Below are 27494 nucleotides of genomic sequence, written 5' to 3'. Positions count from 1 at the left end.
CCTGAATGTTAGTTATCCTTTTAACACAGATTCAGGAATCAACAGATGGAAATGTTGGTAAGCAGACTTGAATCCACTGGGGATCTGAAGATAAATAATTAGAATACTCATTAACTACATCCTGACAAATGAGCCAGGCCTGGAAATGCCACTGTGGTCTACTGGGTCCGCAGTCCATGTATTAGCGAGCTTCTCTGAAGTATTGGTGATCCATATGTTCACATCCACATGGATCATAGCCACGGTTCCTAATGTCAGCAGTCCATGTTATAAGGATTATGGCACTGGCTTTATCTCTCTTTACCCATCCATTGGGTGCAGCTGCTTTGACATTTCCAATATTCAGATACTATCTGATGCAGCATGTACACAGCTCCAGTGTTTTTTTTTTAACGTGGAGACTTTGTCAGCCTTGCTTTTGGTAAAGTAAATAAATAAATAAAATCAGTAGAAATGTTATTTCTTCTGCATCAGCTGAAATTGAACTGATGGAGTATGTGTGTCATGCTGCTATAGAGCTTTATAGCATCATATCTTTCTCATTTTACTTTTCCAATCTGCTTAAAATGTCAACACTGCTAAAAATTCAGATGTACAGGCTGAACCATCAGCAGTGCAAGTGCACAGACGTGTGGGTGGCTGGACAGTGGAAGCTATGTGAACCAGACATTGAGCCAGTATTGAAAGACCTCTTCCCTCTCCTCTTCCCATGCACCAGCAAAACAGGATGCTCTCCTTCTAGCACAGTGGTTTTATTGGATAAATAGCTTTGAAAATTGGGTTCAGCTTGAAGGAAAAGCCAGGTGTAGAAACTTGGGTGGAACTTAGGCTGTTTGAATCTGAATTGTACTCTGTTGAGAAATAGAAGAGTGAGATGACTAAAGCTTTCATTAGTATTTACAGCCGCAAAGCAATTGTCTGCTGGTTTATAGCCATAAGGGTGAGGGCTTGTCTTCTGGCGATCTGCTGTGGCACTTAAAATGGGATTTGCTGCCTGCTCCAGCATCTGAATTGAGAAGAGCAATTTCTGAGTGTCTGCTTTCTATGGCTGCCAGTCTCTGGCTCCTCTAGCAGCCCTAAGGAGAGAATTAGACTTTCCCTAAAGGGGAAAGTAAGGAGGGACTTCTGAGACTTGGTTATGTAGCTCCCCTTTCTTTAAAGCCCACCCGCCCCCCAAGTCACATGTATAAACAAGTTAGAATTCAGGAGGTATTTTCTTTTCTCTTTCTTGTGTGTCTCATTAAAATAAGGACAGCATTTCACCTTCATTGTTTGGCTCTAGGAAAGTACTCAAGTTACTAATGTGGGTTTGGCTTCCTATGCATTTCTGTCATCTGAATCAAACACCATTTTCCTTGTGAGCTCAATATGCTTGTGCTGTGCATGGAAACCCATGAGCCTAAAAGAAAATAGGGAGATCCTGTAGTTCCAGTGAACTGATCCTTCTTTCTCCTATTCATCTCAAGTTGGCAGAACAGCCAGTTCACTAAGCAGCAAGGCAGGCGTCAGTTCACTAATACATTTTCTGGCATTTCATAGAGGCTCAAGGAAGACACTTCTTGGCAATATTTTTCTTTGGGGTTTTTTTCATTTGTTTTTCTTTCCCTCAGCCTTCTTTGGACATTGGGCCCTGTGTGATAAATAAAAAATAAAAATAAAAAAAATTGCAAGCCTGTATGAAGGTGGATGGCAATTTTAGAATTCAGCTGCTCTGAGCTGGTACAGCTATTCCCTGTGTTCAGCAAACAAATGAAGGTGTTCTTCACCTGCTATGATTCACTTAGTTCAGATTTTTGCATTATTACTTGCATTTGTTGTATGCCAGCCTCCATTGTTATATGTTTGTGTGTACCTGCAAGCATATCTCTTTTGTTTCTTGTTTCATCCCTTTGTAGCAACATGCTTGGGAGATTTGTCATTCTGAGCGCCATCGCAAGCCTTGTAAAGGTTGAGGGTACTCAGCCAGATGTCACGGTTCAGACCAGCCTCTGACTTGCTAATTCAAACCAAATGCTGTTTAAGTAAAGAGATTTTTGAAAATCAGGTTTGTGTGGCAAAGCCTCCAGTTCAGTTTAAAGAGCATATATGCAGATTTGACATTTGACTTGACGGAAGGGGATCTGTGACAGTTGTAGGATGTTATACAGATACTTTGCCCGAAAGAGATTGGTAGTTAAAATTGAGAGCACTGTTCTCTATAGGTTATATGGACAATGGCAATTTATATTGTCAAAAATGCTCAGAAAGGCTTATGTTGTAGTTGTTGTGGTTTGATTTTATGTATCGTCTGGGTAGCAGAATCTTGATAACTTTGAGAGAAAACTTTCAACGTTGAGGGAAGTCATATTGCCTCAGTTTGTTGCTTTGTCCAGTGCCAGTGGTGAAGGGGTGAAAAAAGATAACTTTGTTTTAATTGTAAGAAGTGTCAGGGTTTGGTTGGGTTAGGTTATATCCTACTTCTGCATTGAAATGAAATCTCATGCAGATGCCTATCAAGGTTACCTTCACAGTGTTGCAAAATGAACATCACTGCCAATTTCGTGATGAAGTGGCTCCATATAGGCACACCCTGAGGTGCTGCTGGGACGCTCTGGCTACATTTGCAGCTCCCAACATGCCCCTGGTTCCTCTCTGAAACACCACAGAAGGGAGTCATTCCCGTCAATACAGAGGAAATCACTCATCAAAACAACTTGCTGTAACATCTTCTCTGCCAATTTATGTTTCTGTAGGTGAATTTTAGCATGCTGGAGAGGTCCTTTTTACAGCTTTGGACAACAAAGTCCTCTGACATCAGTAAGGAGGCATGTTTTAGCATGCAACCAGCCTGTCTCAACCCCGTATGAGAAGGGCCACACATAATACAGTTCATTTCCCCTCACTTTTCCTGCTCATCTCATTAGTCACCAGTGAAGAGCAGAGGACCGTGTTTTAACTTCATTTGCAAATTTTGATAGCCTCAAGGACAAAATATATCCCTAATGCCCAAGACGGTCGTCCGGTCACTAAATGGCTTGGGTAAGGTAATCCTGTTCCTCATGACCTTTGCTGTTCACTTTGGTATGGTCAGGATTTCGTTCTTTTTTCTCTGCTAACGTTATTTCCATGCATAAAGCTGCTGGAACTATTTCAGTAGCTTTTTCAATGATCCTGTTTTCTTGGCTCCCTGTAGTATTTTTTTTCCCTTAGCTGTGATCTAAACTCTTTCTCGTTTTTTGAGCTATTTCTGGTTGCTGGACTTGGAATTATTCATGAACTTGAAGCTACGTGCATAGATCCTTCCTTTGACTGTAACATTTCTTAGGTAGATACAGCAATTTGATTACCTGATGGGCTCCATCTTTTTTTAAAGGCAGCAGTTTTTAAAATCAGAGGCTTTCCTCTAAATCTACCGAGCAAGAGCAATAGCCTGCAGAGCTCAGCAGCCATGAGACACCCTAGACCTTAATGCTAAAAAAAGAAGGTGAAAAAAAGTGAAATCATAGCTATGCAAACCACACAGAAATACTCTGTGTATTTTAAACTGCAACCCGCCATGCTTTATTCATGACTTTAAAGGAGTTATGGGTATTTTTCTCCCCTCTGAGTATTTATCTCTGAATTTCAAGCCTCTACCATAAGGGCCTAAACAGATATTTCACCACAGCCAAGGGTCTAAACTAACCATCATTTGGATTGATAAAAGAATTCCCGTTATAATGGCAATCAGCGAAGACTTACGTAGCTGCACTTAGGTGCTCAAAGCAGAAGTATTTAGTCCTTATTTTAAATTCCTGAACATGGATACTGGCTGTCTCTTTTCAGAGTCCAGTGAAGATTATTTTTTTTGCTAGACTGTTACTAATTTTTTTTTAACTTATATTTATGCTTATTATAAATGTGCCATTTGGTATAATTACTCTTTTCCTCTTGGCCAACTTCCTATCAAGTTCTTTAAAGAACAGACATAAAAATTTCTTTTTCCCAAGAGAAGCAATATAAAGTTTACAAAGGAGTGGTTTGGACTTTCTGTCTCTTAAATGAGGTACTTTGTTCCTTTTTCCCTGGCCATTAAAATAATTAAAAACGTAATTTTTTATCTTCATGGTGATAAAGGTGAGATGGTACCATTGTGTTTAGATAAAGTGTAATGTTTGTAGCGCCATTTCCTGAATGGGTTTACTTCTAAGAAGACGTGCTCCCCTCCAGTTTCTGAATAGTCTAAAGATATGCTTTCTAAACTGCACATTTTTAGTGAAATAAAGTATAAATATTGGGTATTACTACTTAGGAGAACTTCAAAAGATAAAGACCAGAAATTGCTCAGTCCATCAAAAGTCCCCTAAGAAATAAGAAGCATTTAAAATACTTTTTTCTGGGCTTTCTCAAAGAGCTAGCCTTCAGCAGTAGTGGTCTGTTTTTAGAAAGGCTGAACCCTTTAGCTGGGGAGAGCTTCCCTGATTCCCAGTGAGGGGCCGGTAGACTACGATCTGCCTCTGTCCACATGGCAATTAGGAAAATTCTTACATGGTAGCAGAGGCCTAGCACAAAGTGAGCAACAAGCCTGTGGGCTTCCAACGACCAGGTCCTTTTCTTGGATTACTTTTATTTTTTGCAGCTGAGTAGAATGTGTAACTCGGGCTGGTATGCGAGAAATACAACCATGAAAATGTAATCGTTACCAGCTCCTTCAAGAAGACACTTTTAATCGGTAGCAAGTCCTTCACTGAAATGAAACATAGGAAAAAACATTACAAGCTATTTCTTCATTGAGTTCAATTTAGGAGTTGAAGGTAGATGGGCTTCAGTTCTATTTTTTCTTGTTGAATGCATTGAAGACTCTCCTGGAGGAAGAGAGCTTCTCTGTCACCCATAGCTTTGGCTTTCAGAAAGAACTTGGGCTGTGATGGATGAGACTTAACTCTAGACTGGATGAGTGTGGGTATGACCCAAAGACAGGTTGGATTGTTTAGCAACCCAAGGATCTGCACCGATACAGCCAGGACCCCTGCTCCATGGTGCTTAGTCTTATTCACGTGTATTGGAGGAGTTACTGGTGTTGCCAGTGGTTGGTGCCCACTTGTAAGGCGATGGTCACAAACACCACTGCAGCTGTTTTGTCTGGTAGCATTTCATTTGTTGCACATAATATTAGAGTTTGAATTGCAAATAGTCCTGTGGGTATAACTCAAGCTCAGAGCTTTCTCCTCTGAATTTTTTGGTGTTGTGGCATTTAATCTCCTCTTGTAGTCTCTGCAAAATAGCTTTGAAGGAGGTTTAAATATCTGTATTTTTCTAATGCCATGTGCTAGGGGACACAGCTAGTTGTGAGTAGGCAGGTCAGTTCCATCCTATCAACACTTTGTTTCCAGTCCCAGAAGCTGAATGAGTTGAATGTGGGTTCATCCAGCTCCCAGCATGTTTGTGTTTAGAGGCAGCTCTACTCTAGGTTGTGCACAATGGTCGGGCTTTCTAAGAGCCTGTTACTGTCATGGTTACTTAGAAAGGGCTAGGTTTGTTCAGTAGATGGGATTTTTGTACAGTGGTGTGATGACGGTATGAGGAGGATGCCTTGGAGGCTATGCCCTGGATGGGGAATTCTGCTTGTAATGCTGTTTACCCCAGAACAGGAGGTTTTTATGGCAGTGCTCCACAGGCTAAAACACGTCTTCCTCTTGCTAGGTGCCCAGCCAGCTCTGGTAACAGGGATCCATCTGCGCATTCATCCTCTCCTTTTTTCTGGGGAGAGGATCTAGGAGACAGCACCTCACCTCTCTTCTCTCCTCCCTCATGCCTCGAATAGAAGATTCCCCACCAGAAGTGAAAGAAAGGGACAGTGAGAGGCAGTATCTTCACTCCCCTTTATTCTCCTTCATGCACAACTGGACAGGATTAGTCTCTCAACAAATCACAGCTGTGACTAGCCATTTCTTTCAATCCAAGAGTGAAGCAGAAGGAGGTTTGTGTTACTTAATCCAGGGTAAAGCCCAGGCATAGTCTTAGAAAAGGGTCTTTTTGCCGACAGATGAGTGCCCTGCCTATCAGGAGCCATGCTTCCACTCATGCATTCTTTAAGACCCACTAGGTCTTGAATTCTTCTTTGTAGTAAGTTTTAGTAGGAGAGATAGGGAGTGCTCTCCCATCCATGATAGTATGAAGTGCAGTAATGTTCCCAAAGAAAATGGGAGATGTGGGCTTGAAGTTTCGCAAGAGGAGGATGGAAGTGACCTTGCGATTCTTCTGTCTCCCAAGTAAATGCTCTAGCTACTTTCACAGAAAAGTCTTTGCATCTCATCTTACTTCCTCTGCTGTCTTAAAAGTACAAACTGTGCATCTCCTCCCTCTTGCCATTTAGGAAGGGTAAAAATTCCTCTCCTTTCAAGCTGAAGTTTCTTACCAGAGCAATTCCTGGTACGTGTGGAATTGCCTTCTTGTATCCCCGGGAAAGGTAGGATCTCTGGTTTGCTTCCGCTGGCCTATTTCTCTCTTGTTTGGCTTTTGGTTGTGCTCCAGTGGCTGCTCTGAGTCCTGTTTTGGAGCTGCTGAGTCTCCACATAGCGTGTGTGGTGCCCAGGACAGACCTGTGGATTCTGCTCCTGTGTACAGTGCCCTGAAGCGAGGAGCTGCAGTGCTGTTTATTGGATTTAGCACCAAATCTATATGTAATAAACACTTAAGAGAAGGAAAATCCAGTGAGTAGTAAGAGCAATAAGGGGTAGACAAAATAGCTGATACCAGCAAGCTCTAACAATCTTTATTTTCTATAATTGCAGGGTTTATATGAAGAGATTATGTAGCTATTGATGACATAACCTGACAAAGTGCTTTTGTTGCAAGTAAAAATCTTGTATACTGTGTTAAATTACGGAAAATACTTGGTATTTTGCAGGATTTCATAACAATAAAGACATGTTTAGTGTAATGCATGCAGTGCAGTATGGTTTGCAGAGGTTAAAAAATGGCTTTCAGATTGCAATCAGTGTGAATAATTAACGTTTTACGTCAAAATGTGTGGAAGTTGAAAGCAGGGTCCTAAAGGGATTGGACATCCAAAGCTGTTCTTTGCAATTTTCTTCCAATGAGAGAAATAAATACGCCAAGAAAGAGAGATCACAACAGAGAGCAGAGCCGAACCACGGTCTGATACCTGTGCCGAAACAGGCAGGTGTAAAGGGTGAGAGATTCAGTTTACGGATACAATGCAAAGCGCTACACACCTGGGGAGCGGGAATAATTGGCAGGGGGTTGGAAAATGCCAGTGCTACTTAGCATGCAAAGGAAAGCTACTGATGGCCTCTTCATGGCTCGTAAACCCACTACACCAACCCAGTCGGTGCCATTGCAAATGCACACATCCGGTGGGAGCTGTTGTCTGTCAACTGTGGAGGTAATCATCCCCGTTTGGCAAGACTGCGGTTAGACTGCTGCATGCCATGCCTCGTCTTTCATTGGAAAACAGACCTTTGAGAAGTTAGGAAAAGTTTAAATGGGTAATTCAGATAGTAAAGGGAGGGCTGATGAAAATTAATTCCAGGTGCAACGGGAAATTAAAGGGAAATAACTGAACAGATGATAATAGAAGAGCAGAAAATGAACCGTTTTCCTGAAAGAAAAACAAGGTGCTTTTTTAATTGAAAGTGTTCCTATTCAGGTAAAGAGAAGGCATAAGTGCTCAGCAATTGGAGTAGTCGTTCAGATTTCCTGTCATTTCGAAAAGACACATGAGGCATCTACATCTTGATTGAACAAAGCTGTTAGAGTAAGTTCTGTGCAGTCTTAAATGAAGGATATTCGGAGTGCAGAGTTCAGAAGACAGCTTGCAACAGGAGTTTGTTGCAAACTAATATGCAGAATAAAGACTCGTTGGATGTGGGTTGGGAATAAGAAGTATTAGGTTGCTATTTTATTTACTTATACAAAGTTATTGTCATTAAATAAAAAGGCATATTTAGTCGATTGCATCTTTGGGGTCAAGGTCATTTTCAGCCTGTTTCTACAGATTTGCACAGTAGCCACTGGTGTTTCCTAGGAAGGCTTAAAATCTAACTTTGTGAAGTAAATGGCCTGTTAAGATAATCATGTGTCTGATTCTGAACGATGAGTGTTAAGAAATGGTCTGAGAGGAAACCTAGTGGGATTACCGGTGAGGAAGGTAATAACCTTAAAGATCATGTGTGGGGTGGGTGGGCTTCAGCCTTTAACAATGAAATTGCTCTGTGTGCCTGAATGCAATAAGAGTGGGTTTTTTTCTAAAATGGAAGCTGGGTATATTATATGTCAGCAACATTAATGGATGCTGTGATTCCCAGACAGACATGGGAATGCCAAAACTGGTTGTCATTCGTAGTAAGTTATGTTGTCTTTGGGAGGACCTTTGATTGGCCTTCTCAAATCCAAAAAGTAGGTGACCCCTATGTTGTCTCTTACTGGACCTTCTGCAAATCTACACCCTGCTGAAAGACACGGGGAAACTTACAAGAATATAAAAAAAGTCCAAGGTGACCCAAACTCTTTTTTCTTGGACTGGTAAATAGACTGGTTTGAAAAACTGTTTTTTCGAGCTGCTCTTCCTCAACTTGCTGAGTTTGTCCATGTCTGGTGTCCATGCAGTACATTACAGCCCACAAACCTTTAAGTGACTTTAATCCAAAAAACCCTCAAACCCAGTGTTAGCTTCAAAATTTAAAAAAAAAAAAAAAAAAAAGGTAAAAGAAGAAATTAGCTTTCAGACCTTCTGGTGTCTTAAGTCTTTGTACTATATTTCAATGATGTTTGTAAAATTTCTTTTACATCACTTAGGTGCAAAGTATTTTGATCTGTGGTGCTTTTTCTCATTAAAACCACAAATCTTGCTTACTCCCCTCAGTCTATATGAACTTCAAATGTCTTGAGGACTACAGTAAAATCTTGAGAGCTGTCTCACAGTCAACGAGCTCTCAGGTTTAGTTTCCCCATTCCCCTATTCTGGGATGTCAGCCTGGACAGAAGAAAGTGAGAGGGGAGTGCATCCCCCTCTTGCCGTAAGTGCAGCATCTCTCTCTGTCTTGGCAAGATCCCTCAGATCCTGGGGAAAAATCAGAACAAGTTCCCAAAAGCACCAAGTGTCAGCAGCAACCGTGACCTGTAAACATCACATTTGTGGCACCATCCTCAAGATGAGACCTCAGCACTGTGACTACAGGCACTAATGCACATGGCAGTTCCTTCTCCCAGCTCAGCAGACTGATCAAGCTGGGACTGCTGGGACTGCTTTCCTCTTTGAAGGCAAAAAAATAAAAGTGCAAGGCCCGGGTTGGTTTCCATTCGTGCAAGTACCACCTTTTTTGGGAACAGCAAGGGTGTGAAAACAGCCTACGGAGCCTGCTGTCAGCAGTGGGTGTCGCAGCCCACAGCCAGTCAATAGTCATTAGGAGCCAAAAAAGGCAGAGAGAAACCCGGCCAACTCAAGCAAAAGATGCAGCAGCAAAAGAAGAGCGCAGAAATCCGGCGTTTACTTCCCGCATCGTGGTCTGCTTTTATTCTTGCTGTATTAAAACTGTCATGGCTTTATGCTAATGTGGTTCATTCCTAGCCAGTGATTATTATGCTGTGAATTAGCAGTGCTCTTGAGAGTATTTTTCATGCAAAAAAATGAGGTAGTCCTTCTGAGAAATAGGAGCGAGAGGGGAAAAAGAGCTGTTACTTGCATTAGCTCAAAGCTATGTGTGTTTGGAGAGGATGAAGGAGAAGGGCCACGTTCATGGCTGATGGAGAGCACAGCAGGACTCCCGGGGCACAGATCCCTGTGAGAGATTATACTGAAATTCAGGGAAGAGCAGTCAAAATATGGAAATGGTTTTGACGCTGTGTTTGGCTTTTAATGAACCCGCCCTTTGGGTAAATTCCTTTTGACTCCAGTGTTAGTTTTGCCTGACTGTGCATCCATACTCATTTACCCCGAATGGGAAAAGCTTCCCAGGGGCAGTGGGATTGCAGCTGGTGTGGGACAGAGGGGGGATGTATGTTGCAAAAGGAGAGAATCTTTAAGGGATGACAGTTCTCCAGGGAACGGCCTCAGCAGTACCAGTTAGGACCAGCTCTCGAAGAGTTGTTGCAACGCTGGAATCTAATAACTAAGGCACCTGGGTAGCAGAAATGGTGGCTCAGTGATAGGGCAAAGGAGAGAGGGTGAGCAGCAAGAGGAATTTCAGTATGTTTCTGCTGTGGGTTTATGCAGCAGGAAGCCGAATTCGGCAGCAGTAGTGTGCCATTCCCGGTTTGCTCAATGGGGCAGCTCCGCACGCTGTATCCCTCAAGTAAGACCGCAAAGACAATACCAGCCCATCACTTTTAGCAGCATCTCTAAAAGTCAGAGCAGTGGAACTAGAGGCATCTTAAAAATGGAGGAAGGAGAAAAGGCATGGTCCCTTTGGATCTGCATATAGAGTGAGGTGGTCTGTACCCTGTGCTGGTCTTCAAAGCCCAGCAGGTTCCAGTGAAATCAGAAAGTGTAAGGAAATTTCTGATTTCCTCTTCTTTTTACCCTCACGGTTTGTTCAGCATAACCAGGCAATTTCCAGCCTTGATGCAGCACGTTCCAGCCCCTGTGTGGGACAGAGCCTTGAAATGGGTTCTCTGTGTAAGAAGATGTTGCTCTAGGCAGTCAGGCACAAAGAGCTCGAACAGAATGAAATGCTTTGGCCAGACTACCTTTTTTTCCTCTGCTTTAAATGGAAAGAAGACGTTCTCAGAAATGTCTCTCTTTCTCTCCATTACCCCAAAGAATAGTTGTTTTTAACCATTTCCACTGAAGCAGTTGGGCTCTCTGTATCTTGCGGGCTAGCTTTTTCTTCTCCAGAAAGTTACAGGCAGCTGTACCTGGCAGTGATATTTTACAGGAAAAAGGTTTGCGTTGACCATGTTAAAAACAAAACAAAAGAGCAATAACAAAATAACCAACCTACTTGCAAAAACCCAAGGGGCTCAAATAGTATTTCAGTTTGGAGTTCTGATAATGGAACTTCCTTTGTGATAGAGATGTGCCTCCAGCTATTCCCATGAAAACCTACCTAAATTTGACACACTTAAAGCCTCGGAAAAATTTCCGTTGAGACACATAAGAATTTGCCAGACAAAATCTCTGGTGTTTCTGTCAGTGTGGAGTAGGTGTGCTCATCCCTTCAGAGTGGTGTTCTTGCTGAGGTTCCCGAGCCTGTGCTCGTGGCTGAGGTTGATGCGTACTATACTGGAGGTGAAATAGCAGAAACCCCGGGCTGCTGTCTTCAGAGTGGGAGAGGTGACGATCTGTGTCTTTATGAATCCAGACTCTGCGTGTGCAAACCACTCAAATCAGTTTTACTGGCAGTGTCGCATTACAACACAAGCCTGGGAAATTATATCCCTTTTAAATAAAATAGAAAACAATACCAACAACTTAACAAAAAAAAAAAAAACACAAAAAAACCACACAAAAAAACCACAAACACCCCCCCTTATGCTGACTGAATTGCGCAGATGCTTTTTTTAGGGAGAGAGAGCGCGTGCTTCAGCCCAGGGCTGGGGGAGCTTATTGCAGCTGTGGCAGCAGATAAACCCTCTCTCCTGGGCTGCTGGTACCTTCCCCCTCTCGGTGTTTTCCTTTGCGGCCCTGGCTTACCTCTCTCTGTGCCTCTAATCACAGGGACATAATTTCTCAGAACTATCAGCATATTTTCCCTGCAAATGTGAGGGGGGCGGACACCACGCAATGTAACTGCGCCCAGTGACCACTCCCAGCCTTCTCTCGCTCTCAGATTTATTTCTTTTAGGTATTAAGACAATCACGATGTATTACAGTGTAAAGGCTGCAGAAAGCTGCATTTTTTAACAACAGAAGCTCAGTGAAAACCTGTAACACCCCCATGGGAATTCAGCCCTAAGTGCGGACTCTATTAATATTCTCCATGTCCCTGTGTTAAAAGGCAAGTTATAAGAATTGGAAGGGAATGAGTGGGCAGAAAAGTGGGACAGGGAGGAACCATCTGAATTTTTAGCACCCTTTCTGTCACTAGGAAGTTCCTAATGCAGCCCCTTTTGTAACTCAGGCAGTTTTAATGGACACAGTAATGATACCAGAGGGTCGTTTTTTATCAGGGTCCTTGCTCCTGGTAAATACTAGTTCATGGAAGTGTCTCTTTCTGTTGCAAAAAAAGACTCGCAATATTTCTTTTAAGCAGTATTGCATGATTTTTTTGAGCTTTCTCCTCCCCGCTCTCTGTCACACTTCCCCAGGAATGGCTGGCGGATGGACTGCCAGCTGTCTAGAGCAATGCAGAACAATTTGTTAAAAATTATAACTTTGCTATTCTAATAATCCATATTCATATTGAATTTGATTGTTAATAGTGATCTTTACACTAGATCATGGATTCCATTGAAAGGAAAAAAATAATATTAAAATAATAATGACTACATTTTTTTCCCTTTTTTAGTGTTTTCTTTAACTGTGGAAAATTTTGACCATCTGTGTTGTTCTCTGATAATTTGTTAAAGCATTTATTTAAATTCCCTCCCCCCTTTTTTTTTCTCTCCTTTTCTTGCTGAAACTACAGCTGAGGAAGTGGAAAGACTGGCTGCAATGCGTTCAGATTCTCTAGTACCTGGGACTCACACACCTCCGATCAGAAGAAGAAGCAAATTTGCCACTCTTGGAAGACTTTTTAAGCCATGGAAATGGAGGAAGAAGAAGAGTGAAAAATTTAAGCATACTTCAGCAGGTAATAGTTGCGGTTTGTTGGTTTGTTAGTCTGGAACTTTGCTCAACAAGGCTAAAAATCTATAGTGCAGCCCCAATTTATAGAGGTTTTAAAGGTTGTTGAAGCCTGGCTTGGCGATATTTCTCAGCTTCTAAGAGATCTGTAACTTTGTTACTGGCTTTCTCTTTAAAAAAAAACCAAAACAACTCATTGGGTGCACTACAATTAAAGCAGCATCTCTCCAAAGCTGTGTACTTGGGTTCTGCCACTAGAGCTAAAGGGTAATCCAGAAGAAATCTTGTTACATTGATTTAGCATATTAAGGGTAAAGGAAATGGCAATATGAAAAGACAAAGCTAGTGGAGGATTTAGCCACATTCAAACTCCTGTGAATGCTAATAGAGGAGCAAGACAAATACATGACAAAGGAGTTGACACTGTGTTGAATAACTTGCGTAACCATAAATTATTTGTTCCATTGGGCAGGAAAGATGTGTCACTTGTTTTCTGAGAAAAACAAATCTCTTTTCCTGCCACACCCCTTCTTATGCCTTTGCTTTCTAACACTCCTTGTTTAAGACTCTTTTTAATTAAAAAACAAGTATGGAAAACTGCAAAAACGTGTTTTAATATCGTAAATTGGTCTGTGCAAGAATCACAGGTCCAGGCACTGATGCACACGGTGGAAGTTTGTACCTGGCGTGTTTGTTTCCAAGGTCTGTGATCTATTTAGAAGGTTTCTTTTCTTTGTTATTCCATGATGACTAATAATTACTACATGTGATTTTGCAAGTCTTGAGCCTGGATTGTCTGTGAGAAAACATGAATTTTCTTCTGATTTCTTGTTGTTCTCGCTAGAACTAGAAAGCAAGCAGTGAGGATCTTGCTCCTTTACCTGCCAGAAGAGGCTTGAGTTACAGCCCAGTTTCTCTCTGACCTGTTTATTGCCCAGTGGAAGCTTTCAGGCAGGACTTGACTGTACCTTCTGGCTCCCCAAAGCCTGTACTCCTGAAAATGGCCCATAATTGCATGAGGAGTCTCATTTAGCTAAATGGGAACTCTTGCATGAGGTTAAATGCAGCTAAGAGTTTTCAGGGTTCATACCCGAAGGTGCTCTTTACTGTGTGCTGTTTAAGCAGCTCTCCGATTCATCAGGCAGAGGCTAATGAACTGGAATAGATGGCTGTATTACTCTGAGTGATGACTGTATTTTTTGACTTGGCAGTTGAGAAATATTGTCACCAAAAATGACGTGTTTCTGCAAAACAAAAGGCTTGTCTTTCATGTTCTGTATCAGTCATAACCATAGTGCAGTGTGGCAGGATTTCCATGATAACCCTATAGCTCTTCGCGATACATGGACACTGTGGTGACAACTACTCTGAAGCTAGTTCCAGCATGCTGAGTTAGTTGGTTACCCCTAGGAGGATAACCACGGCAGTTCAGGATGTACTATGGGTGCCAAAGCCTGCCTAGTATTTATTTGTATGGTTTATCCAGCTCCGGGAGCTGGGGCTGAGCTGCGTACTGCTGCGGCTGATTACTTTGAAGCTGGCTTGAATACGCCTGCATAGTCTGCTCTGGGCATTACAAGAAGTGTTACATAGATGTGCCCCATTTACCAAAACATTTGGGAAGTACACGCTGATTAAAACCAGAGCAAAAACATGTGTTTTGTTTTTTTAGAGGAGAAGGAAGCCTTGACCAGACATGCCATCAGATCTCCTTCCCTGGAAAGGGGGACTTCAGAGTCTGAAGAACTAATTTAAAAGCTGGGTCTCCAGGTGGCAGGGAATGTTTGTCGATTGCAGTACGGGGTTTGATCTCAGCTGAATCCAAAACCTTTTTTTTTTAAAAAAATTCTCATTTCTAGTAAGCTAACAGTATCCCGCAGCTGCTCTGCAAAATTGGTATTCCTGTCAGCTCCCCTGCTACTAACTGCAGCAAAATTGACAAGGATGCCAAATTTGCTGAGCACCCTGCAGGAGGCACAGGGAGAGATTTACTTCTGGGCTGTACCAGAGCTGGGGACCCCACAGCTTCCCTCATCCCTGACCCCGGGGAACGGGAATCCACCAGGATCCTACCAAACTCCCCTGGCAATTCAGTAGTGTTGGTTGAACCTAGAATGTGTAATACAAAAGATTTTGCACTGGAAAACTAGCATTTTTCTGCCAGCATTTCCATGACCTCTCATCTAATACCTCTGATCTCACTGAGAAAATATATTTAATTTTTATAATAAATCAAAGGACAAGCTTATGAGATGGCATAATGAGAGCCAGCATGAAACTTCCTAATACAGGCTTATTTTCTTCTAGTGCACTGATAAATGTGACGCTTGGAGAAAAAAGTATTTCCCATTAGTGTCCTACAGGCATGCAACCAAGCTTTCCCACCTGCATAGAACATCAGTAATTATCAAAAAATAAATAGTAATACAAGTATTTTATTAGGCTCTTATTTGCTGCAACAATAGATTCAATTATTTTAAATGTCGAAAGTGGTAAGGGTTGAAGCACATGGCCTTATCTGTTGAAACTTCCTTTGAAATTAATGGCAGGTTTTTTTCTGGGAGAGGACTGGAAGAAAGAGAGAGTCAGGCTGATATTTAAGGTTGAAAGGTTGCCTTTTTCTTGAGATTTCCAAGTGCTAACATTTTGTATCCGTATCTTCATCAGACTAAAAGCTCTGATTATTTATTCAGAGATGAATGCATTAGTTCAGTGGTCAGTAGGCAAAAAACCCTTTGGGGCAGTAGGAAAAGTTATTTGCTGACACCTGATAATTGCATAAGATGAGATAGAAAGTCTGTAATTTGATTGATCGAGGATCTTAACATTACGCTTATTATATATGGTTCCTGTCAGCACATCAATACTCATATCATGATGTTTGAGCATAACAAATTCCCCATCCTCTGTCTTCATTATTGTGTTGTCACTGACAAGCAGAAAGTTAAAACTATGCATGTGTTTCGTATACTTCATATGTTTATAGGTTATGTTGGTTCTGATACCCCTGTAGCAACTATGCAGAAAGGTTCAAAGTCTGACATTGCCTTGGTGCTGACTTAGTCATGAAGGTGAAAGTGATGGGTTTTGATGCAGACATCTAATGCCTTTGCCTTGCAGTTGGTCTGTCCACGAGCGTCATCATTAAGTATTTTGTAGAGTGACCAGAACAGGTAGAAAAGATCATGCTATGGGGTGGTCAGTTGTTGTAGATGGTAAGCACCAGATGAGCCCGCATCTGGGGTTTGATTTGAGCGACCTCTTCTGCTGGAAGGTGGAGTATTAAAGAGGTTGTTCAGGACGTGCACCGTGGCTCACAGATGGGCTCCATCTGTAGACAGGCTCCATCTCAGAACAAACGGGAAGGGAGATTATACTGTGTGAGGGATGCCAGCGTACCACAGCGGGGCAAGAAACAAGTTAATTCTCACTGTAATCCTGCTCTTGGACAGAAGTGAAGCTCCCTCCAGCACAGAGCGATTTTCAGTGTCAGGACTGCAAATCATTTCATGACAGAAGGTCCTAATGAAATTTCTTTGGACACCAAAATTCCCACAATACAATATAAACACTCCTGACAGTGAAGTTGCATGTACGGGGAGTTAGACAAAGAAATTAAACTCAGCCATGGTGTTATTCATGCTGTAGTAAAAAGTGTGGTGGGTGTTTTTATTTAAACTCGCCTAAAATTTCATCTTGCATAGAAAGCGTGAAAACTTTTATTACCATGGAGGGCTGAGGACCCCTCACGGCAATGAACAGTATGATAGAGGTGACAACTCTAGCTTTGGGAGCACAAGCAAACTTCTAAATGGCAAGATTATATCAGTTATTGGGACAGTTTCTTTTAACTGATAAGGAGCAATCTCACTTATGGCAGAAGCAGCCAGGAAGAAATAGTGAATTTTCTTTGCCTGAGCACATTTCCTTTGGCTGGATGCAGCTGGGATGACTCCAGCAGGCTGCACAAGTTTTTTCAACCCACACTGGGCTCTCTGGGAATCATCAAAGCAGACAGCAAAAGAGAAAGCTGACTGTCTCCTCAGCCAGACCTTTATAATTGTTTTTAATACCTTGATCTTGTTCTGCTCACCTTGGTGTGAATTTGAAAACAGTTCCTGGGTGTGCTGGTTTTTTATTGCAGTGCTTTACACGTGCTGGTGAAATGTCGTTTCCTTGTGATGTTTTGGAGAAGGGAGTGCTTCTGAAATAAGGAAGCCCAGGGGAAAATAGGTTCTGGGCTTACCTGGAATATTACTGAAGTTTTTTATCACTGCATTCATCAAGAGCCAACTGCTTGCAACCTTTCAGAAAAAAAAGTATTTCAGCTGCTTGAAGGAGTCTGAATAGGGGAAGAATGTCTTGTTTTGCCATTTCACATTTCTGGTGACCTTCATTTTAAAGAATTGGTGTGTCTGCCTTCCCCCATCCTTGCTCCCTGAGTTGCGGTGCTCAGGCAGAGAGGAGTAGGAAGCGCATGACTTGTACTTGGAGGAAACTGGTTGGATTGATAAGAGGAAAGCCAGGAGATGGTGAGAAATTAAGGGATGTGGAGGAAACTCTGTTGTAAGTAGGAGAGGCAAATAATTCAGCAATGTTTGGGTTAGGTACATAGGTACCCTGTAGAATGAGCAGAGAAAGTCCAGTGTCAGAAGAGCCAAGAAGCAAATTATTGTGAGCCGGGCGTCATCAGTTGGGTTGGGGAAGGTTGGGTTGGGGGACTAGGACTTTCAGGGCAGGTTCATAGGCTGATCTGTTGCCCAAGGACCTTAGGACTCTCTTAATAGTTGTCTGTACAGAAGACGACAACCTTCTCTTGATAGCAGTTACTCTGTTAAACTGGAATGGCTGAGGTCTGCACCGAGGATCTAAAGATTAAAGCTCACTAATGTAGACAGTGCCACAAATGGAGCAGCTGGATTTTTTCAGTTTCCTTTTCAGGGAGGGCATGCAAGCTCTTCCATTTACTTTGATTCATGCTCAAACTGTTTAAAGAAAAATAAGTGTGCCAAGCCTAAATCCGCTCATGCAGCCTTTAGCAGCCCCACTCCCAGAATCTGCATTAAAACAGCCATTCATTTTATGCTCAAATGCTATTTTTTTCACTTGCTAAGCCTTGGTGCTTTGGTTTTTCCAACCAGAGTTTTTTAAAAAGTGCTCTATAAAAATTCGTATGTCAATGTGTTTATATAAGTTAAGTCTCCCAGTCAGCAGAGGGATTGTTTAAATTTGGCAACACTTACAGGCAAGGACTTTCAATGTTTCTGATGAATAACAAGAAGAAAACAAAATGTGGTAAATCTGTGCAATTAGAGGAACTGCTATTCATAAACCATCCCCAGATCATTTTATTCCTACTGCTGATTATTTCTAACTGCAATAGGTAAATATTTTGAACTTCGCCTTCCAGAATATTCGAATCGGTAGAAATTCAATAATGTGTTGGCAGTGCTGCTCTTAAACCTTCCTACTCCCTTCTGCTTTGCCAATGATTGCCTCTCGTGTTTTCTCATGTAAAACTCTTGGGCTGTTAAACTACTCGTGCTATTTGGGCGAGATCTTTGCCTGGGGAAGCGAAGGAGAAGCTCAGCCTGCAGACATGCCTGCCCTCACCTCTGCCTGTACTTTTGGGGAGGTGGTCTAGGGGGGAAGAGATTTGGCGTGTTTTTTCCCAACGCCCACCAGGTTATTGAAATCTATCTGCAAAGATCAATTTTCAGCCTCTACTTTGAAGGCAGTGGTTTGTTTGGATCGTTGGCTAACAGAGATGACTGTTCTGAAGTACTTCATGGTCCTATTCTGTTCTCCTGAATTTTAGTTAATAACAACTGTGATCCCATGTGAAAAGTATTAATATTTCAGTTACAATTCCTCTTATACTTTCAGACTGGACTATCTCTAGGTTTAGGTAGGGAGAACTGAGGTAATTATGGGTTTTCTTCCTTCACCCTCTTTTTCTGATGGCTTGAAAATGTAATTCTGAATTGGCGTTGAGAAAGAGCACGGAGTCTCTGGGTAGTGTAGCTGGGTCTGAAGGTACGCTGAAGCCTGAAATACACTGAAGTCCCGTTCTCATCCTTGATGAAGTCCGTCAGTGAGACTGTGTAAAACCTCCAGTAGCCCTTTCGATGTGAGACAGTGAGCAGGCGTTGTGGACACTGGTCCCAGCCAGGTATTTTTGCTGGTGCTTGGGCGTCTCATAGAGCATGGATGCTGTGATGAGAATCACTGATTGTTCCCGAGATCATGCGAGAAGAGTAAGAAATGGCACTGATGTAAAATTTAGTCCAGTCTTCCAAAAAGGAGCTCCAGTTTTGTAAAAACCCAGCAATACAACCGCTTTTCAGAGTTACTCAATGATTCTTTGTTCTCTGTTTTGTGGGGTTTTTGAGGGAGGTGCAAATTGTCATTCTCTGAAGAAAAGCACCATTTTGCAGGAACTTGGGCTGTTCACGAATGCACATTGACTTAAGCAAATGTTTTTATCTAAAGGAAATTCCAGAAAATAAGCACTTTATATTTCAGTATATTCTAGATTAATTTTAGAAGAGTTTTTATTCAAATATATGTTTCCATTTCAAATTTGAATTAGATATTAACAAGCACAGCTAAAAATCTGAATTACAAATATAAAATTACCTGGCAGACAGGAAAACATTTGTATTTTATGTCTGGTGACATATTACACTGCTTGAGTTGAAGTACTGAATAAAAAATTAAAATCAATTTTCAGTTTTAGTTTTTGCATTGATCCAAAGTTGCACACTTGATGTATTCTTAATTCTGGAAGTTAAAAAAATTTATATTCTAAGTTTAGATGCAGGTTGCCCATAGCTTCTCTTTGCATGCATTAACATGCATCTTCTGGCCAGAAGTTGCACCGGAATTCATGCAAAACTATAGGCAACTTTTAAAAAAATTAACCTTTTGCCTTTCTATAGAGGGAGCAAAACTAGCCTGTGTATCTGCTTGCTGCTGTGGAACTGAAGATCCAGAGAGATTTTTAACCCCAGTGGTCATTTGCAACCTTGCGATGAGATAAACAGCCCAAAGCTTATGGTCGCAGAAGGCACTTCATAGCAAGGGAAAGCAGTGGGTGGTGTTTCCTTCTTTATTGTTGGAATTATAAATTATCAGTGGTTTTAGACTTGTCATTTTAAGCAGATTAAAAGAATTCAAATGCGTTCAGAAGTTGCAGATCTCCTTTGTAGACAGAAGGCAGTTAAAGCCAGTTGTCTAGTTTTATACTTGAACTGCCAAATGGAAGCTCCTGGTTCAAAAATGGGGGGTATAATCACTCCCCCAGGAGTGTGTATTCCACTACAGAGCAGCGTTGTTGTGTCATCCTGAGAGCTGCTGCAGAACATTTCCAGGGTTTAAGAAGTGGACTTTGCTTAGCTGGACTGAAAAATGCGTTTTGGGATCGTTCTAGCCCCGTGCCAGCTCTAATGGAACATGCGAGACGAGGCCCTTTAATGTGTCCCTTCTTACAGGAAAGGGATGTTTAATGAGGCTGTTTGGGTTTTATGCTAATTACTTTTCCAGCTGCTGTGAAGATTATACGAGGCCGCCCAAACTGTAATACTGCGACATAATTCTACAACAATGCATTCCTGTTAAAATAATATAATAACACAATTAATCCATTAGAGAATTTACAGCAAATTTTGAGGATTGAAAAATAGGTGCTGTTAATAGCATGGGGTTCTGTGCAGTGTATGGATTAGAGAATGCATTCATTGGAGATGTTTTAAGGAGTGTTTCACCAACAAATTAGCAATAATAGAATATCTGGTTGGGGGGAGAGAGAACGAGCGTGTTTGGAAGAAGCTCATTCTTGTGTAAAAAATTGTTGCATATCCTCAGCTGCCGTTGCCATGACTCATGAATGTACAGTCTTCATCAGGCTGGGTCCTTACAGATTATTTTAGAACGCTTTCATTTAACAACAAAATGCATTGAAGCTGCTTTTTATTTTTAGATTGCATTTGAAGCGTGGAAATTAGTTAGAATTTCTCAGACTGTTGGCTTTCATTCTTTAGCTTTTTGCTGCCCTTTTTTAAGAAGTGGTGGTGGGGAAAGCAATGTTTCCCAGTGACATGGAGCAAGGAGGCATCTGGTGTGTGGCGAGAGCAAAGCCTGAGTGACAGTGGTCAGCTGTAGCGCCAGGTTATCCCAGTGACCCAAAAAAAGCTGGAGGTCCTTTCTGGCAGGATGCTGGCTGGTCGCAGGATCCTGCTTTTAAGCAACTCCTGCCGCGGGTCCACCGGTTCCTCTGTACTTTGCTCAGAGGTGAGCATGGTCCTCTGGCTCCCAGAGCAACAGAGAGGAGAACCTCCCCTGCCTTTCAGAGACTGCTGCCAGGTAGTTTCTGAAAGCAAAATTCGTGTAGATGCCTTCATTCGGAAGCACTGTGGAGGAACTTTTATTCCTAGAATACCATTTTGTGCTCTCTTGGTGTTTCCCAGAGGAATTTCCGAGGCTAGCGTGGTGGTACTTCAGTTGAGCCCTGCCGTATCAGTGACCCGATTGACATCTGACCCATGTTGTGATTGGGAAATGGGTTGGTACGTTAATGTGAACATGCAGCCCAATGACTCTAATTTGATAGGATTTTTTTAATCACAGTAGCTGCCCTTTGTTTCCATGTCTGTGAACTGCATTAAAAAGGCACGTACAGCTAGATGTGTAGGGTGTGGGCAGCAGGGATGAGAATCCCAGGTCCTCAGGCATCTGAAACACGGATGACAGTCATCCAGACAAAATCATTAGCTTCATAAGCTCTTTCCAGGGCTGCTGAGGCTAATGTGTTGAGGAATAATAAATAGTTGCTAGAAAGAGGAACTGAATTGCCCTGTGTACAGAGGTTTAATAGGAAAAATCAGATTATGGATTAGGAATCAGATTATGGATTGGGAATCAAAGATAGCTTGATGAAGAACAGTTTCTTAGAAATCTTGGTCTAAGTCTTGTTTATACTAGGGCTTGTTTATACATTGTAACTTGAATTGTTTAAACCGTAAATGTGAAACAGATTAGTTATATCACCATAAACCCTTGGGTGGATGTTTATTCAGTTCATAAACTCATTCGTTTTATTTTAATTCATTAAGGCAAATTCATTCTGAATTAAAATGTCCACACAAGTGTTTAATGTGGCATTGGTGATCCTCCTTGAGTCAGTTAATTCCCGTTTCTTTTCCTGAGCGCTCACGTAAGTAGCCACAGGAGCTAGTGTGCAGGAAAGAGTCGATGAGATAGCTACCTTGGCTGCCGCAAGAGATGGGATCTAGAGGCTCTGTTCAGTGAGAGCTAAATCTGGCTGCTTGGAGTGACCCAAGGGACCAGGCAAAAGAAGCGTGAGGTGGTGATTTCAGCATTTAACGAAGAGGAAAAGCTGTTGTTGCTCTCTTCCAAATTCTGCTGCTGGCCCATCCCAGTCTTGCTGCGAACGATGCCTATAGATTATTACACTCCAAGTATTGCAGGACTTAATTGCAATTTCACCAGGTCTCCTCTTTTTTTTTGGTCAATCTGTCCATGTGTACGGTTTCTTCAGAACTGCAGTTCACTAAGAGAGAATCTTGGATTCCAGTAATAAAAAGCATTATTAAAAACCCTGTGTGCCTGTAGAAGTCTTGGAAACCAAAAGCATGGAAAAAAATCTCAAACTCTTACTAGAAATTAAACTCACTATTTTGACGAAACTTACAGATTTTCTGAGTATTTATAATTTGCTTTATTGATACCAATTACATTTTCAGGGGAATGTTTCAGTTCCATAGTATTATGTCTGTATAAAGAAGACTGGAGTAGTTAAAAATAAGGCTTATTTTGGTTTCCATTTATTTGTATAGGACGAAGATATAATACTATCTATTGTTAACTGCATCCGAGTTGTTTATTATCTAATGTCCCACACTTTTAGATCCATGATGCTGAACATCACTCGTTACTCCTTTTGTTCTCACTGGAGTAGCAGGTGTATGTTCCTGGGCTGAAAAATGGAATATCTCAGGCTCTTATTTTGCAGCTGAATACATACGTGTAGGCTTTTGAAGGAACAGACCTTTGTTACTCTTAAAAAGTTTTAATTTGATAATTAACACTCTCGGTCCTTTATATCTTCAGAGCTCTATATATACATGAAGTTAATCAGGCAATCACAAAAATTCTGTTTATGAAAACAGGCAGTAAAAAATCATCCGTTGGCTGTGGTGAATGATACTTTTTCAACTTAACCAACTGCATTATTTGCCTGTTTTAAAAGAGAAGCTGTTAGGGTATTTACATTTACCACTAGCCACTGCGCTAGCCTGAAAACACCAGTCCGTCACCTCCCTCTGTTTTGCAGGAAGCTCCTGTTCTCCATGTGCTCTTCATTAATTCCTTAGTTAAAAGTAGCATGGGGCTGACAGCTGAACGTGCACAGATAAGCAGCGCTCTGAGGAAGGTCCAAAGAGTACGCAGAACTGCTGCTGCCTGAAGGTGGTGGCGTGTATTTGTACTGAAAGTGGTTGACAATGGGTTTGATTATTTTTCTTCCCGCTGAAGCTGGTGAATTCCCCTCCTGTCTTCACTGAGCGCCGGGTGCCTGGCAGGCAGTTGCTGAATACCAAAAGCCTTTGCTCATACGGACAGGCCACGAAGGCTTCTGCCAGCTGCACAATCTCCCTTCTGAGGTGCTTTGTTCCCAAAAGAAGGCTGTGGGACTCAGTGGGTGCTCAGCTCTTTGCAGTAGTAAGCTTTGTGTCTGCAGGCCAAAATGTTTCCAGGACGTGCACATACACTCAAAATGCACCCTTGCAGCCTTCTATATTTACGATCTGCCTCAAGACACTTTGAAGCCCACAAATTTTCTATCACCATCATCCAGAATCAATACTGCATTTACACTTCTATGCTGACACTTAAAATTTCAAAACTGTACACGTACCTCTAATAGTCTCTGTGCTCTATGGACCTGGTCGAAAGCCCAGTAAAAATGATCGTTGAATTCTCTCTGGTTCTCATGGGCATAGGATCAAGCCTATATTAGTCACTGTAACATTCCTCCCAGTTTCATATCTAATGAGAAAATATGCTATAGGTAGATTAAACATCAGTTAAAAAAAGATGTAGTTGCCTGTGAGTGAAAAATTCAGATGGCATTTGGACCAAAGTTTAAATATGCCTGAGTGGTGGTGTTTTTTCTCACCAACTAGTGCCTTCTTGTACATCATTTCCTGTGGGGAAAAACAGCTTGATAATTCCATGAGCAACAGAACTTATGAAACCCAGTTTTGTATGCGTTGCTCCTTCCTGGATCCTTTGCTGTTTAATCATGAGGCTAGAAATGGCAATTTGGATCCATTTTCTCTAACCAGCCCCCCAGTGTCTCTGAATTTTAGAAGCATAACAAATATACGGTCTTTCGTCCTGCCACCAAAGTTGGAAACAGGTAGAGAAGTTGTTAACCAGGGCAGGGAAAGACAAAAAAGCCACTACTGCTGATAGAAATGCACAGGAATGAATGGGAGAAAACAGGCACTGCCTGGCTGGTACAGAAAAGGGTACCTTGGCTGTTCTGGTTTTAGACTGAGCAATGGGTTTGGGAGTGTGGCAACGCACCTGGCATCCTTTTGTGACTTCAGTCTTGACCCCAAAATATGTGGAACAAATGTACTTCTGTAAGGAAGGCACAGATCAGGACAGGGAACTGCTGAGAAATTGTCTATGCAAATAATTTTGAGTTTTATGATCAATGGAGAATCCTTGTGTGTCCTCACCCTTCTGTTTGCTTTGAAAAGGAGGTAGGAAGGAGAAGGTATTATTGACGTGTCAGTATTTGGAGGACAGGAATTAGCCATTAGGAAAATTTAACAAAGATTATATTTTCCTGTAACTAATTGTATCATAGTTAGTCTTTTCACCAGAACAGCTGAAAGATGCACGATGCTTTTTCTCTCTTTTTTTAAAATTTGGAAAACTTTCGTTAGCTGCACTCCAAAGAGAACCCCATGCTACAGTGGTGTAGGGGAGGGCAACAAGTTAAAACAAGGAGGGAAAAGAAAAGGCAGCGTCACGGTGGCCACTTCTGGAGGTGCAGTGGCAAACCTGAGGGCATTAGCACTGTCCTGTTGAGCATCTCAGTGCTCCTTGCAGCGTGATGGAGCTCTGCCCCACCGCACACCTCGGGTTGTAAACCAGTTGGGACATAGTTTCCCAAGGCCCTCGGTGTCAGCCAAGGCGTGAATGGCACTCTGGAGGCATTTGTGGGATTTGGATCTCTCTCCCTGGGAGAGAGAGAGGGAGGTTTCTCTGCAGACAAATGAATGCAGAACTGTTGTGGGAGTTTCATGCGTTCCCTGTGAAGCACGGTGAGAGGGCAGATGTCAGCCAGGATGGAACAGAGGCACAGGAACTTACTGATTTCTTCTGATTTTCCAGTTGATCTTTGATTTGTACAGTCTGCACAATGGCATCTGGAGCTGTTTGTGTGATACCACTTGCTTACTGATAAGTGAAAAGGAGTTTTCTCAGTCTTCCAGTAGCTTTCATAGTGGGTCGGGCTTTGGCCATCCTCATCCTGGTTACCTGGGACAATATCTCAGGAAATGGTTATATTTTTATGGTTCTATGGTTTATTTTCAAGAACTCATAGCCTGGCACTCAGCTAGGAAGAGCACAAAATCAGTCAAGATCTAAAACTCTGAATTCTACAAATAGATGACATTTTGCAATATTAGATCCTAGTAGGGCACAAACCTTAGTAATTGCTCTTTGGATCATGTCTCATTCAGCGCTTGAATTAATAGTATTGAAAATTTCACATGGGTGCCTTAAGTAGTTTGGAATGAACAGCATCAAAGGTGAGGGGTATCTTGATTGTAGAATAAATAACTGGCCTACTTGTTTTTCACAAGGCAGGTGAATGCCAACCATAACCCCTGCCAGTTGTAAATCCCCTACTATACATTATTCTGATGATGATCTGATAATTGAAAGACTCCATAAATCTTTTCTGGCTTTTATTTACTTATTAACTGGAGGTTACTTATAACTGTTTATCTCTGTAATCTCATTCAGCTTTTGCTACAGCTGCTTTTCCTCTGACTGGGAGTAATGAATATATGAAGAGCTCTTAGACCACCACCATCACCAGGAACGGGTGCACTGTAATGGCCTCAATGCATCCTAGAAGGGGAGCTCAGTGCTATGGGGAATGGTTTTCTTCTGCCATATTGGGATAATTCACTGCAGTATGTACTGGCTTTTGTGCGGATCTGGTCTTTGTTTCATCTGTCTCTCTGCAGGGGTATAGGAAGGGAAGGCAGAATCGGAGTCCCTGCTGCATGTGCTTACAGTATTTCTTGGTGTATGTATGCACCGCTGTACAGCACATGTCTTGGTAGTTCACAGAACCCAGTTCAGGACAAAAGTGAAGATCATTACAGAAAATGCACGTGTATTGGTTTATAAAATAAAATAATGGAATCAGCAACAGCTACTCTTCTCAATTAAGGGTGGCTCTAAATTGGCCCTACAGTCATTCAGGCGTCCGTTGTTGATCTCCATAACACAGGAGTCTCTCATGCTGGCAGCACTGATGCAGGAGCTCTAGCACATATACTCATCCCTTGTAGTAACCAAGTCCATCTACTATCTCTTATTTAGATGTGATGTTTACGCCCCAGAAAGCCTGCAGTTTGGAATGGCTACCTCTAAATATTGATGTTGGCTTTTTGCATCTGAATCTGCAAAGGCATTGTGCTGGATTGAGAGGCCAGGGACGCTGTGGCGTTTCTGGCATTAATGTGCAGACAACATTCCTGCAGGCTAAAATGTCCTGCAAGTAGCTGACAAAACCAATCAAAATCCCCCCATTTGTTAGTCTAGCAGATTAGTCCATTTTCTGATTTCACTGCAAGGGTTGTGAGACTGGCTTAACTCAGCTGCCCTCGTCTGAGTGGCATTTAGATCAAGGCCAGTCTCAGCTGTGTCATAGTGTCACACCTTCTGAACTCGCACAGCTGAGATTGGGTTGGTGCCATTGAATTAACAAATTTAAAGCTAATTCACATTTTGGTCAAGACGTTTTAATTTGGATTCTTGCATCTGTCAAGAGGGAGTTCGCTGAGCTCCTCTCACAGCAGGTCATGAGCCAGCCCCCCCCGCCCCACTACCTCCCACCCGATGGGAACCGTTGGCAGCATCCCATGGGCTATCCTACATGCTGGGACCTGAACCTGGGTTTCCAGAGGACCTGAGCCCCTGCTACCAGTGCGGAGGTAGCAATTTTACAATTTCTTCCTTGTCTTCTGGCACTGGTTCGTTTGCTGAATTGAGCTGGCTCTGAGCTCTTTAGGGTAGTCATGACATCTTCCTCCTGGGGTCCTGATCATCAAAATGACCACGGAGAAAAAGAGGTTGTGTTTGACCAGGATTTTCAGGATTTATCTCTGGAATTATGTGCCCTGAGAATGGCTTTTGTGTGTGGTATCTGTTGTCCTGGCAACATGGTTTCATCGAGGAAATACAGTGTGTATTTGAGCACCCTTGATACCCCACGCTGCAATATGTGTTATATTGGTCTGTCTGTTTTCTTTCCTTACATCCCTAGAAGGGGGAATCATAAAAGTGAACGCTGTGAATACACAGGATAGAAAAGCCACAGGGGAAGAGAGCTGAGATGCTCCCCTTCTGCGCTAATTGAAAATATGCCAAATTATAGTTCACTGCACAGATAAATGAGAGAAACAGGAGACAGGCTTTGAGGATTGTGCTATCTCATAAAACCCAGCAGTAT

At 42.1% G+C, this 27494-nt stretch overlaps 1 protein-coding gene across 13 annotated transcripts in view; it reads left to right on the top strand.

The window, feature by feature from the left end:
* The window catches only part of PHACTR1 (phosphatase and actin regulator 1), a 320178-nt gene that overhangs the window by 177128 nt on the left and 115556 nt on the right, over nt 1-27494 (top strand). For all 13 annotated transcript variants that reach the window (XM_074575919.1, XM_074575913.1, XM_074575918.1 and 10 more), the window contains one exon: nt 12549-12713. In XM_074575919.1, the coding sequence (XP_074432020.1) occupies nt 12549-12713 (165 nt within the window). The remainder of the gene's footprint in view (nt 1-12548; nt 12714-27494) is intronic.

This window comes from Larus michahellis, chromosome 2 (assembly GCF_964199755.1).
Source record: "Larus michahellis chromosome 2, bLarMic1.1, whole genome shotgun sequence".
Taxonomy (NCBI): domain Eukaryota; kingdom Metazoa; phylum Chordata; class Aves; order Charadriiformes; family Laridae; genus Larus; species Larus michahellis.
The sequence above is the reverse complement of the archived record's forward strand: the minus strand, read 5'-3'. Positions and strand labels throughout refer to the sequence as shown.